Here is a 12,761-nt window from a genome sequence, read left to right as displayed (position 1 = left end):
AAGAAAAGAGGTCAGTACCTGGCCATCCGGGGAAACAGCTCAAACATAGTGTCCAGGACATTTCTGTAGCGTTTCTTCAATTTAAATAGCCTGAAAGGAGAAGCCAGTTGTTACCTACGCACCGCAACTTTCCTGGTGTCACTGGGAATAGTCAAATAAGAGCGTGACAGTCCTCTGTACCTCCCAGGTCAATGAATAGTAAGGTTTCCTGACCCCAAACTCACAGGATCTGCTCTTGCTCAAGCGGTCTCCACTCACCCAACAACGTCCCGCTGCCCCATCTGAATATTTATGACACATTAGACTAAGTGTCGAGGAATCTCAAGGAAAAGTCTATTTCTTCTTACGCAGCTTGATGCATAAATAGCTATTTAAAAAAAAACCCCAAAGTCATAAGAACTTAAACTAGTCCTGTGTGCAGGGTCAGGATTCATTACTCCTTTCCTCAGACACAAGCTCCTCTGTGTTTCCCCCATGACCCAATAAAAATTGATGAGAGAAAACTACATTGTGCCTGCTAATTTAAGATTTGGCAACTCCATCAGCCTTTACAGAGAAACACAGCTGCCAAACCCAGGCCTTGGCAGGGGAGCAACAGAGAAAACATTATTTTTTCCCCCGCCTTGAGTGTTATAAAGTTTTCTTTAAATCCTCACTGAAGAGCTAAATTACATTAGCTTGTTTTTAACAAAACATTTTGCCTCAAACGCCTTCCCCCTATGGCTCTCGAAGCGTTCTGGGAGGTGAACGTACCTCCGTAACAGAACCCTCGAAACGAGAGGGTTAATCAGACCCATCTCTCTGAGCTGCAGAGAGGTTACAGGCTGCAGTCTTGCTTAAGGTGTGAGACACAGGGTTGTACTTCACCCTAGAAAGCAGCATCCTTTGAAAACTGTAATTTCTGGTAATTCAACGGAAATTATTAAACTGGCTCAGACTGTCTCACCCTGACAGAAGAGCTTTTCTCTGAACAGCATCAGACAATTCAGAGGAGGTATAAGAACCCCACGAAGGCAGACACAGGATAATCTGCCCCCGGTAAATCCCTTGATCTCTATTAGAGATCAGCTTAAGCTCCAAAGCACGGGGTTTCATATCCCATCCCAAGTTTTTGTTATCGTTCATTTTGATAACTCCAGCTAATCTCCTTACCCCACGCGATTCCTGTTCTCCGTGGTCACGTACCCACCGAGCAATCCTTGCCCTCTCCTGGTAAGGAGCTCGGTCCCCAACTGGATTGATGGAAAACAAGCCTGGCTGTTTTCTTCCCCACCTCCTCTCCGTAACCCCCTTCCCACCAGCCTTTCCCCCTCACCTCAGCAGCTGAAGGGGTCGCAAGACCACGATGAAGTAGAAGGGCTCCATGTTAAAGGCCAGGGCCATCAGCCCCAAAAATGCAAACAGGGTGACAGAGAAGTCAAAGCTGGAAAGAAAAAAAAAATAAAAGGAAATAAAAGCAATGATTTATCACTAGTGTTTCAGCAGAGAAGAGGTACTTGGTGCTGCTCCAGCCTAACAAGATGCACAAGGCCAAGGTGAGAAGAATTATAATAGCCTGCTGATGGCCTTGTCTACTGGCCTAAAAACTCATGTCAAAGGTTGGTCTTTCTAACCCAACAATTTCCACCACATCTCTCTCAAAAACGTCAGTGTTCACTTACAGATTCCAGCCTGAGGACAGGTACTCAACGGGCCCCAGTCCGGTGGTCTTCAGGAGCAGCTCCACGCCATAAACTGTAAAACAAGATGACAGCCACCGTCAGAAAGCAGCAGCAGCACGAGGAGGGCTTATGCAAAGGCTTGCCCTCGAAGATGTGTGGTGCTTTAAGTACAGAACTTCTGAATATAGGTTTAACAGTCCCCCACCCACCCTCCTTATTCTCAGTGAGATGCCAAAGAGACATTTTCCCTCCAAATCAACACATTTTCCTGTATTCATGGCGATTTCTCTACAGAGCAGTCTGCAACACACTTACTTGGCTAACATGCTATAAATCCTGAGGCATCAGCTCCCATAGGAAAGGCCAGAAAGTGGCATAGTGAATTCAGTCCTGTCTGTTTATGTCCTCCTATCTCAGTGGAACATATCCACATCCCATAGCCTAGCCTGGACCTGCAGGGAGAGATCCTTTCTACTTTCTCCCTCTGTTCTGGCAGTACCTTGTGGGCCTGTAGGTTAAACTCCACCATAATAGCATGATGGTGCCCTGTTTGTCATCCCAAAATCTTTCTTTCCAGATTCTGAGGAGCAGGGGTGGGAGAGAAGAGCTGGATGACAACACCCTTGTGAAAAGAAGTGTTGCAGACTTCTAACTTTCACAACAAATGTTTTGAAGACTAATGGTCAGGGAAGCGCTAGAGCTACCCAGCAGCCAAACAAGAGGTTTAGCAACCTCTCCTTAGATTCTCCAAAGAACTTCCTGCTGCAGTTTTACACACTGTTTTGATTCAGTGGAGATATACTTTGCTTCTCCTCTTGAGCAAGAGACACTGGCAGGAGAAGGGAAGGGAATTCACATCACTGAAGAGTTCTGTGGCAGCGCAACAAACCAGCACGTGAAGATGCAATTGCCTATACTTGGGCTGAAAAGCAAGACTAAGGTTTATGGAGGAGATGATGTTCAATTAGAAAACTCAACTCGTCAACTAGTTCACCTAGTCCTTTCGGTCTTCTCCTCAGCATGCCCCTGCACTCTGTACTCCAAGAGGATTGCTTTGCCTCGTGTGGCCGAGAGCCAGCTCACAGCAGCAACCACATCAGAGCTGATAACGCCTCCTGGAACAGTCAGCACAGAGCAACCTGAGCAACTCCACCCGGAGCCATCCCAAGTCCGGAGGAGCTCAACGCTTTGCCCGCTGTGCCTAACAAACAAGGTTATTCTGCTCTCAGGGCCGAAGCCGGTTTCAAGAGCAATAGAGCAGCTTTTGCAGGGAGCTGCACCAGAGGTAAGAGGCTCCGCAGCGGCGCAGGGAGCTGTGTGACAGTGCAGCAGCTTTCACAGGGGTCTGCAGGGATGCTGACAACCCCTGCTAGGCACAGCATTCTTCTAGATGGAGTCTGGGCACCCGTGGCTAAGTTTTAACTTCAAAGTGAATAATCTTCCGGGAACAGAGCTTTCTATTCCCCTCTCAACTCCTTATGAAGTGACACAGCTCTGTTGGGAGGCATCAGCTTACTTGTGAGGAAGACTATGTAGCTCCACGGGACGTTTCTGGAGAAGAAATTCCCTCCTGCAAGACACAAGAAGAACTTTTTCTAGCCTTCCCTTTTTACAGTCCCCCAGCACCACAGCCAAGAAACAAGCTGCGATGTTTCCTACCTTGCAGCATGAAGGTTTCAACAAGAATCCAAATTCCATTCACAGCCACCACAGTGTCTGGAAAACAAAGTAAAAACCCATAGCAAACACACTCCCGGACCAGCAGACATCCATTTCTAGGCTAACAAAAAGAATATAATATAGTACAAGCGGCAGGGTGAGTGTTTCCAATTCAACTAAGAAAATTGAACTCCTAACTTGGCAGAGTCGCAAAACTTCTATCCTGACTTTTCCCAGGCCTTTAACAGATAAAGTACCTTTATCTGCAGAAAGAAACACAACTAAAACAAAACAATGGTCTGAATCATGCTCAATCTTTTTTACTCATAATTATTTTACACTCTGCCACGTTATTGCCTGTGTGTTTCAGCTTGTCCTACTTCTGGAACAAGATCTCGAGAACGACTAGCTCCCCAACAGCGCAGGACAAAAGAAGAGTCCCCAGCAGTGCAGGCTGAGCTCCTGTCACTTTGGATTTATTGCTGCTCCCCAGCATTCAAATCCTGAGAACCGAAGGTGTAGGACTTCTCCTTTTCACCCAGATCTCCTCGCTCCAGCCCACCCCACTCTCTTTAGTTTAGCACCCTAATTTACAAAAAAAACCTTCTCCTCCAACATTCAAAAACACCACCCCAAATTACTGAGTAGGAACAGATTCTTTAGAACATCACAAGTAGCACCACAACTAAGCACTCCCTCTAGAGAAAAGGAGCCCACAATCATTCTTGCAGGCAGTATAGTTGCCAAGCAATCCTTCCAGCAATGAGGATGCTTGCACCTTCTCAAACGCAGAGAGAAGGCGGGTGACTGGCAAGGCGGTTGCTTACCCGGCATCCTTCAGCCACAAGATAAAAACTTCAAGGCTTGTGAAAGCTAACCACCAACCCACCCAAATGCCACAAGCTGACTCCTACAGAATCAGGCCCACAAGCACATCATGAACCATCGAGCCTCTCCAGGAGACTTGACGGAACGAGAGCTGAGAGCCCAGGCTGCAGCAGTGGTCACTACAGGCATGCAATTCCCTCTGTCTCCGCCAAAATTCCAGAATATGTACACGAGCCATGGCTCGGACCAAAGACCAGGCCCCACCACGTTAAGCCCTTGGAGGGGCTGGCACAGACACAGCATCCCAGACCCAGGCGATGAAAGGAGTCTGGCAGAGACAGATAATCACTTCTACTCACACATGGTGTATTGGAACACGCGGGACTTCACAAGGATGTTGATGCCTGCGTGGAGGAAAGTACAACAAAACAAACATTAACGTGATCCTCCACACCTCACATGCAACTCCCTCTGTCTTCTCCTTAAAGACCATTTTTCATACCAATCCTGAGCACAGAAACTAAGCAGATGAGCAGATTATTAACTTTTACTTCCTGGGACCAAGCTCAAATTTCCTCTAGAATTTTAGCAGCAATGAACTCACTATCCTTAACCTTTTTTTCTCCCCTCTATGATGCCTTTTTTTCCCCTCTATGAACTAGTTTTGTGGTGTGGACAGAGGTAAATGCAGCTGCTGAAGCACTGCCCGTGTTTGGAACAACATATATTCTGTCAAGAAGGGTTGAGTGCATCAGCGGAGATACGCAGGACCCCAGTGGCTGCTGCGTGTTTGGATCAAGACGGTGTTAACCATTTCCCTCTACCATACAACCCTGAAAAAGAATTGCAGATAAGTTCTTGTTTCTGACTGGTTACATCAGTTAGGAAACTTGTGACACGGGAGATAAATCACATTATCAAGACCGATTACACTGACGGGTATTTCAGACCTCTTTCCCCTTCCCCAGCAGCTGCACTTGACCTGTACGAGTGCTGCAACCGCATCTTGGGACTAGGAGGCCTAGCAGCTTTTGTGAAAGCACAAATCCCACTCCACAGTCACTGCTGTGAGCTGCCGCCTGGGATATGGAGACACAAACTGATAAACCCTGCTGGATTCAACAATCATAAATCCCCGTATAACCTCCGTGCTGAAAAAGCAATACAGCCCTCCGTGACCTCACTACAGAGCTTCTGCCAATGGTCCCTTATTTTAAGGAAGCTGGGGTTGGGGTCAGAGCACAGGGAATATTTACATGACAGAAATCCTCCTTGGAGACTCTGAATACAAGGCTCTGGCCTTGGAGGCTCTGAATACACAGCGAGTTGGTTAGTAGCCCTTCCCTCAGCTGTTTACCAGGGACATAAGAGAAGGTCCCTTCAGAAGGCCGTGTCTTTGTAACGAAATGCTCTTCCTGTTAGTTGGAACACATGCTGTCATGAAAACACAGCTTGTTACCTTTAAAAATAAGGAACGCTGTCCGTGGAAGGTCATCAAACCAGTGCTCACGATTTCGTTTCGCCTGGAAGCAGAACAGCCACAATCAGAAGTCGTCAATGCTACATCCATACAAAAAACGTGCAGTAATGGAGACCCACCTTATCCCCATCATCTGCTTCCTATAGGTTGCCTTTGTTTCTTACCTACCTCCTCTTTAATCACTGGCCTCCTTTGCTCCCCCTCCCACACACGCTTCCCCTCTTCTCCACCCAATAAATACTTACCTTCCATTTTAAGCCAACAACTTCATAGAAATTGTAAAAATCCTTTAGACTGCAAAACAGAAAAGAAGCATCTGATCAGAGCCTTGGAGTTGATTAGATCCTTAATTGTCCTTGCCAGGCATCATCAGTAGAGAGTCCCTGGAAGTTATTAACTCCTTATTAGAACTGCAACTGTAGCTGATATAACTCAACACTGGCCTCTTCCCGCTCTGGCCAAAGGCTACTGACTGACAGTAGCCAGAACAGGGCGCAAAGCCCACCTTCCTTCTGCAGTGCTATAGCCCTTAGAGGAAACTCTGACTCTACTGAACTCCAGAATTTTACCGCTGAGAGGAAAGACCTGAGGCTCAGACAGCAAACTCCCGGGGACAGAGATTGTACTACTCCTCACGAAAATTCTTGGACTGTCTTAATTACTCGCACAGTCCTCTTCTAACACCTTTGCACATTTGCTTTTCAAGGCAACAATGAAATTTTAAAGAGGACATGAAAGCAAAGAAACTCATAAAACCTGAGTGCCTGGCTGGGTGCTCTGGGTCAGGCCTGTAAGAGCTGCAGGTGTCTGAAAGTGAGGATGCTGAACTTTTCAGATTCTTACTGGTGTCATTAGGTGCCTAAATTAAAAAACTCAGTCTTTCTCCCTCTGCCATTTTCAACCCTTCTCTGTGGCACTTGAGTTTAAGGAGAAGCATCGGCACCTGTTTCACGGGAGACTCACTCCAAGCCTGTCTGTGGCCAGCACAAAGGAAAAGGAAGAGGTCTCCTGCTCTAATTCCCGCTCCTTCCATGCTGGCTGGCGTTAGCTGCTCCCATCCACCAGAATGGTAATTCTCTGCCTCATAACACAGAGGATGACAGTCCTGAAAGCACCAGCAGAACCCGATTTTAATTAACAAAACCCTGGGGGGACACAGCCAGCTGCTGGAAAAAAACCCACAAAGTTGTTAAGCTGCAAGGCTGCTCTGTGTGAAGAAATGCTCCTTGCAGGCTCTAACGCTGCTCCTCAATTTCTCGCTCCTCTGTTGTGGGAGGGGAGGTGGGAAACAGAAGCCGCCTGGTGATTGCCAGCAGAGCGCTGTATCCACAAGAGGGCACGCAGGAACTCCAGCACCTCTGAAGAGAAACCTCAACTCTCAGCGTACCCACCCCTCCAAGCTCCCTGAGTCCCAGACAAATCCTTTCAATCACATCACTCTTAATTCCCACATCTTGGATGACGTTCATTCCAGAAACCCAGCCATCCTCTCCGAAGTACAGCTTCAGAGAGTGAAGCAACCTCCCTGCTCTGGGCGCAGCGGTAAGACCATCCTACCTGACTAAAGGAGTATTGCTTTGATTCAGTGCTTTGAAAGTGAGATATCGCTCTCTGGCACACATCCGAGGCTTGTAAAACCGCAACAGCCCTTCAAAGTGCTTGAAGGAAATTCCAGACGGCCTCTAGAAACAAGGGAATGTTGTCATAAGCAGCGACATCAGGCAGAAGCACATAGAGGCGAGCGCATTTAATTCTCACTCTGGATTTGTTTTAAGCAGGATTTCTACATTACCGTAAGATGCCATTATAACTAAGCCCCCAAAGTACCCTAAGCTATTACTTTAACGAACTGAGCGTATCCCAGAGCACAGAGATGAGAAAGCTCTCCTGGCAATCAGTCCCTCCAGCAAATGCAGAACTGTTCCCTGTTGCCCTCTCATGTGAAAATTGTCCAACAGACACCCCAAGTGACAAGAGTTCAACCTCTCTTCTCGGGAAATGAGTAGACAGCCTCACAGATCCCATTACTGGCACTTTTTAAAGACTATCATCAGCTATGTGCCCTAAACATGAACTAATCTACTAGAAGTGGGTTAGTTATTTTTGGGCCTTATTTCTCTTGCTGCTCCACAAGTTAAGAAATCAACCCTCTCCCCCAAGCGCTCTGTCCCCGTAAAAAGCTGTTTGTAGGTGAATTACTTCTGCTTCTGCACCATTTACTCACGCAGTATCTAGCAACTGTGCTCTGCCTTCACTTGTATGACCCACCCCTCCTCTAAGTACTGGTGCTTGAGAAGCAAGTCCTCAAGTGACCCACGCTGAATCAGAGAGAAATCAATGATCCCATGCACTCCAGAACAAATTTCACTCATTTTATCAATACACTTCCGTAATTTCACATGGGGCTGAAATTCAGACTACTTTGGTTTTTCTCCAGAACCAGATAAAAACAAGTTACACAAAATAAAAAAACCAGTAGCCCTTGGTGAGCACAATTACAGTCAACAGACATAAATCATCTTTTTTGGAACATGGTCCTTAACCACTCCAGACCACTGGTGTTCTTAAGGCATTTTAATGTTTTAAGAACACCCCAGGCTGTTCTCAGCCTCCCTGCAGGGCCCTGTACCTGTTTGGTGATGAGCAGGCGGTAGGCGTGCTGTATGGCCGTGCGCTTGTGCAGCAGCAAAGACTTAAACTTCCTCTTCTCGATGTCATTGAAAGTGTCGAACACAACAGCGAGAAGCTGCAGAGAGAAGACAGGAGAGAAAGCCATGTTTTGATCCTTATGCTCTGCAGCTCCCTGAGCTAGTGCTTCTCGAACAGGCAGGAACATCCAGACTAGAGAGGCAACAAGAGGCATTGCTGCAGGAGGAATTCACTGACTGAGGTAGAACGGAGTCAGCGAGGGCCCATCGGCCATAAGGGATCCCACAAAGGGATCACCAAACACACTGCACGCACACCGGTCCACTTTTTGGAAGAGGTTCAGATGTTTCTGGCCTCCTAACACTCGCTAGTAGTTTTAAGCTACTAGCTTAAAACATGCCAACAGAAAACAGTATCAAAAGGTCTGTTAAAATACCCTGACCTCATCCTGGAAAGCAGGTTTTGAGGGCTGCTCTCTGAACTCACCCTTCCGCCAGACCTTTGACAAACACATGTCAAAGCCCTCCACCTAGGACAGGAGCAGTGAAATCCAAGCCCTCTGCAAGCATCAAATCACTCACCTTGGGTTCCAAAATTCCTCAACTCCTTTGGTAAGCCCTTTTCCACCACTCACATCCTCCCCTGAGCAGGTCTCGGCCCTGCCCTAGATGCTGCAAGAAGCAGAGCCAGCACGGCAGCCACGCTCTCTCACGGCAGTTATCAGCACTCCTCAACTCCTGCCACACTTTGTAATTCCATCCCCTTCAAACTGATTTACAAAGTCTTTCAGGCAAGCCCAGATAATAAAATGCCATTTTATGATAAATAATTAAGACAGAAAAGGACAATAAATTTCATGCAACTGAGTATGTCACTCCAAGCATGATATTAATGTGAGAGAAGTTGAAAGATACTCGTATCGTTCCGTTTTCTGTGATTTAGTTCAACTCCTTGTGGTTAAACATTAAAAGAGTCCTATCTGTAGCGAAGCTGCCGTTTCTAGAGGTATTCTGCCAAAGGGTCTGAGATTATTACAGAGCACTCTTGGGAACAGAGAAGACTCTGCTGGGCAATGAGCTCCGAAGTCAGGCAGAGAGAAGTCAAGCACTCCATCAGGGGACTCACCAAGTTCATGATGAAGTACAGCTCAATGGAGAGATACACTATGAAGAAGACACAGGACCAGGGGTTCCGGGCGTAAGATGGCATCATCACATCAGGGAAACTGCATCCGAAAAAGACACAAGTTGAAGCACCAAATAGCTCAGGTTACACTTCGCACTACAGAGACAAGAGGCACAGGACACAGGTGTGTGTGTAAACTCGTATCCAGAGATCTGCCCATTTCTGCAAAACACGTGGCTGCTCGTGACACAGAAGTTTGTGCCCAGCAACGAGCAGCAAGAGCACGCTAAAAAAATATAAATATGAAAAAGACGCTCCTTTCACATCCCAAAACCCAAATGGGCAAAGGAGATTTGTAACGCGGCTGAAGGGTTGTGCTTCGATCGGTAGCAATGACAGCAATACAGCCTTGGTGTGGGAGTGTTAAAAGCTAAGATGCATTCTAATTTCCTAATCCTCAGAGCTCTCCCTGACAGCAGATCAATATTGACCCACTATTGTTATCCCCATTTCCTAGCAGATAGGTGAAGCCAAGCAGAGGAGTAGGAAGTTACTTCACAACCGCAAACTGTCGGCTGACAAAGGAACACAAACAGAAACTTTCCCTTCTTGGACCAAGGCCTAAAAAACCTGCTTTCCCTCTTATTGCCCTCACGGCGACGAAGTGGTTCTGAGTCGCTTCGAGATAACTCTGCATCTGAGGTCACAGTGTCCTAAACCAAAATGAAATACTAGTTCTTGCCATGCGGGCTGACCCAGGAGATCTCCCTCTCATGCAGAGGAAAGGGGTCATGTTTGGAGACAGAGCACTTCTGCAAATAAACTCTTGGCTCTGCCAGACTTAGAATCACAGAATCATAGAATTGTCTAGGTTGGAAGGGACCTTTAAGATCATCTAGCCCAACCATCAACCTAACTCTGATAAAAACCATCACTAAACCATGTCTCTAAGCACTATGTCAACCTGTCTTTTAAATTCCTTCAGGGATGGTGCCTCAACCACTTCCCTGGGCAGCCCATTCCGATGCTTAATAACCCTTTCAGTGTAAAAATTTTTCCTAATATCCAATCTGAATCTCCCCTGGCGCAACTTGAGGCTGTTTCCTCTTGTCCCATCGCCTGTTCCTTGGGAGAAGAGACCGGCCACCCCTGGCTACACCCTCCTTTCAGGGAGTTGTAGAGAGAGATACGATCTCCCCTCAGCCTCCTTTTCTCCAGGCTGAACACCCCCAGCTCCCTCAGCCTCTTCTCATAAGACTTATTCTCCAGACCCCTCACCAGCTTCACTGCCCTTCTCTGGACCCGCTCCAGCACCTCAGTGTCTTTTTTTGTGGTAAAGGGCCCAAACTTGGACACTTCTCTGGGGACAAAGGGAAAGACTGAGCTAGAAAAGCATGAACTTACTTTGAAGTGGTCAAAAGCACGAAGAGATTCACGAGGCTGTTCTCTAAGGTATTGAAGTACTGAAAGAAACAACTCCCATGAGAAAATGCAAGCAGAATTTCATAGTGACATTTCATTCAAAAAAAACAAACAGCCAACCCACCCACAGGCACTTTGACAATTCCCTGGTGCCTCCCCCAGGGAAAGGGCACTTCAACATTGGTCCTTTTCAAAGATCCCTGAGAGATGGCATGTGAAGAGTTAAAACAATTAAATCAAAGGCTCATCTACACTTTTTTGTAGTAGTTACTCCCAGGAAGCGACAGACGCGGCAGCAGCAGGAACTAGAGGCTACTGGGCTCCGGCAGCCGCAGTCTGAGGTGGCTGAGCTTTCACCCAGACACCTTCCTCCCCTCGGGACAGTGGCAGGTGGCTCTTTTGACTGAATTACAACAGCAAGAACAAGGAACAACTCTGTGAATGTTCCCTTTGGGACATCCTGTCTTTGAGGCAGTTCTCTGTACCATCTTCCTTCCCAGAAGGGAGTAAACCAGGGTAATGCTGCCAAGCAGCCTCTGGCCAGCCAGCGTCTGGCCTCGCGGGCCACCATGTCTACACAGTAATGTTTGATTCTTACCCAGGTCAAAACCGGACTCAAGCTTCGGCTAAAAGAATCGGTGATACTCACCGGATCCGAGTGGTTAGGAGAAAACAAGTAAAAACCTGGAGAAGCAGCAGAAAAGGTAGAGGGGGAGGGAAGAAGGGGGGAAAGAACAAACAAAAATAAAGTCTGATTAATGTCAAGCAGCGAAATGGTGAGTCTCTGTTCCCAAAGAGAAGGTCACACTAAGAGTAAGCCCCCTCCGACACCATGAAAAGGAGAGTATCTGGAAGGCCTTCTCCATGCCAGTTTTGGCATTTCATTGATCCTTTCAGAAAACACACTTTCTGGGGGTGGTTTGAGCACAGGACTGTAGCAGGTACGCTACAGACACATGCATTGGCGGGAACGTAGACTGAATTTACAAGACTGAGGAATAGTTGATGGAAACAGAAATGGGAAACCACAAACGTACACACACCACAGACTATCCTCTGGAAGAGGTCAAAAGGACCTTTGTCTCAAATCAAATACCCAGCTTCCAGATTTTTTGGATCTTTAAATCTGCCTTCCAGATGACTGTGGATGAAATGGGACAAATGGAAGATCCTGGCAGGACTCTGAATCTTTTTAGCTTTATATTAATCCAGGCTGGTTGTGTGGCTTTTGGACAGTAAGTGGCTAAGAGCATCGCTTGACCTTCCATAAATACAACTCACCCAGGATGGCAAAAATCACCATGAAGAAAAGCAGGAGGAGAAGAATGTCAATAAACGGTGGGAGGGACTGGAAGATCTGTCGCAGATTTCTGAAAAAGAAGAAAACATTAAGAAACTAAAACTTGCATGTTTTCTCCTCTGGGTTGGCAGGGAAAAAAAACAACCCAACAACACACTATGCTTGAGGACTTTCTTCCCACTCCCTCCAAGGATTAAAAATAGAAAGCCAGGTAAATTAAGACCGTTTCTAAGCTACCTATCTGTCCTTTGCAGCCAGCTTTCAGGTACTGCAAACAATACTAACGTCACCCTGTCAACTTTCCTTCTCCGGACTAAAGACTAGCTCTGTGATTTATTGTGCAGTTCACAGGCAAACCCAGGAGCCCAAAACAATACAGCCACGTTCACGTGTTGTACTCTCTGAAGTAATTTATCCAGCTGAAGACACATAAGCACTGTGTACCATAAGCACATCCAAAGCTACTACCTCTGAAATTCCCCTACATAGGCGAGACACTATTGAAACAAGTTACAACAGATCTCCGAGATCTGACATGCCCATGGAAGACGGTTATTTTCCTGAGGTGCCTGCAGGATCAGAGAGTTTTTCCTCCACCCCAGTCCCAGGGATGGCAGCAGAGAACCCAGCCAGCTGC

At 46.9% G+C, this 12,761-nt stretch overlaps 1 protein-coding gene across 2 annotated transcripts in view; it reads right to left on the bottom strand.

Moving 5' to 3' along the window:
- The window catches only part of TPCN1 (two pore segment channel 1), a 50,056-nt gene that overhangs the window by 10,939 nt on the left and 26,356 nt on the right, over window positions 1-12,761 (bottom strand). For both annotated transcript variants that reach the window (XM_074159848.1, XM_074159847.1), the window contains exons 6-19: window positions 12,106-12,194; window positions 11,474-11,508; window positions 10,807-10,865; window positions 9,403-9,502; window positions 8,258-8,374; window positions 7,186-7,310; window positions 5,874-5,922; window positions 5,608-5,671; window positions 4,508-4,552; window positions 3,321-3,377; window positions 3,178-3,231; window positions 1,662-1,734; window positions 1,316-1,423; window positions 19-90 (exon numbers count right to left, since the gene is read on the bottom strand). In XM_074159848.1, the coding sequence (XP_074015949.1) occupies window positions 19-90; window positions 1,316-1,423; window positions 1,662-1,734; window positions 3,178-3,231; window positions 3,321-3,377; window positions 4,508-4,552; window positions 5,608-5,671; window positions 5,874-5,922; window positions 7,186-7,310; window positions 8,258-8,374; window positions 9,403-9,502; window positions 10,807-10,865; window positions 11,474-11,508; window positions 12,106-12,194 (1,047 nt within the window). The remainder of the gene's footprint in view (window positions 1-18; window positions 91-1,315; window positions 1,424-1,661; window positions 1,735-3,177; window positions 3,232-3,320; window positions 3,378-4,507; window positions 4,553-5,607; window positions 5,672-5,873; window positions 5,923-7,185; window positions 7,311-8,257; window positions 8,375-9,402; window positions 9,503-10,806; window positions 10,866-11,473; window positions 11,509-12,105; window positions 12,195-12,761) is intronic.

Source organism: Numenius arquata, chromosome 16 (genome assembly GCF_964106895.1).
Source record: "Numenius arquata chromosome 16, bNumArq3.hap1.1, whole genome shotgun sequence".
Taxonomy (NCBI): domain Eukaryota; kingdom Metazoa; phylum Chordata; class Aves; order Charadriiformes; family Scolopacidae; genus Numenius; species Numenius arquata.
The sequence above is the reverse complement of the archived record's forward strand: the minus strand, read 5'-3'. Positions and strand labels throughout refer to the sequence as shown.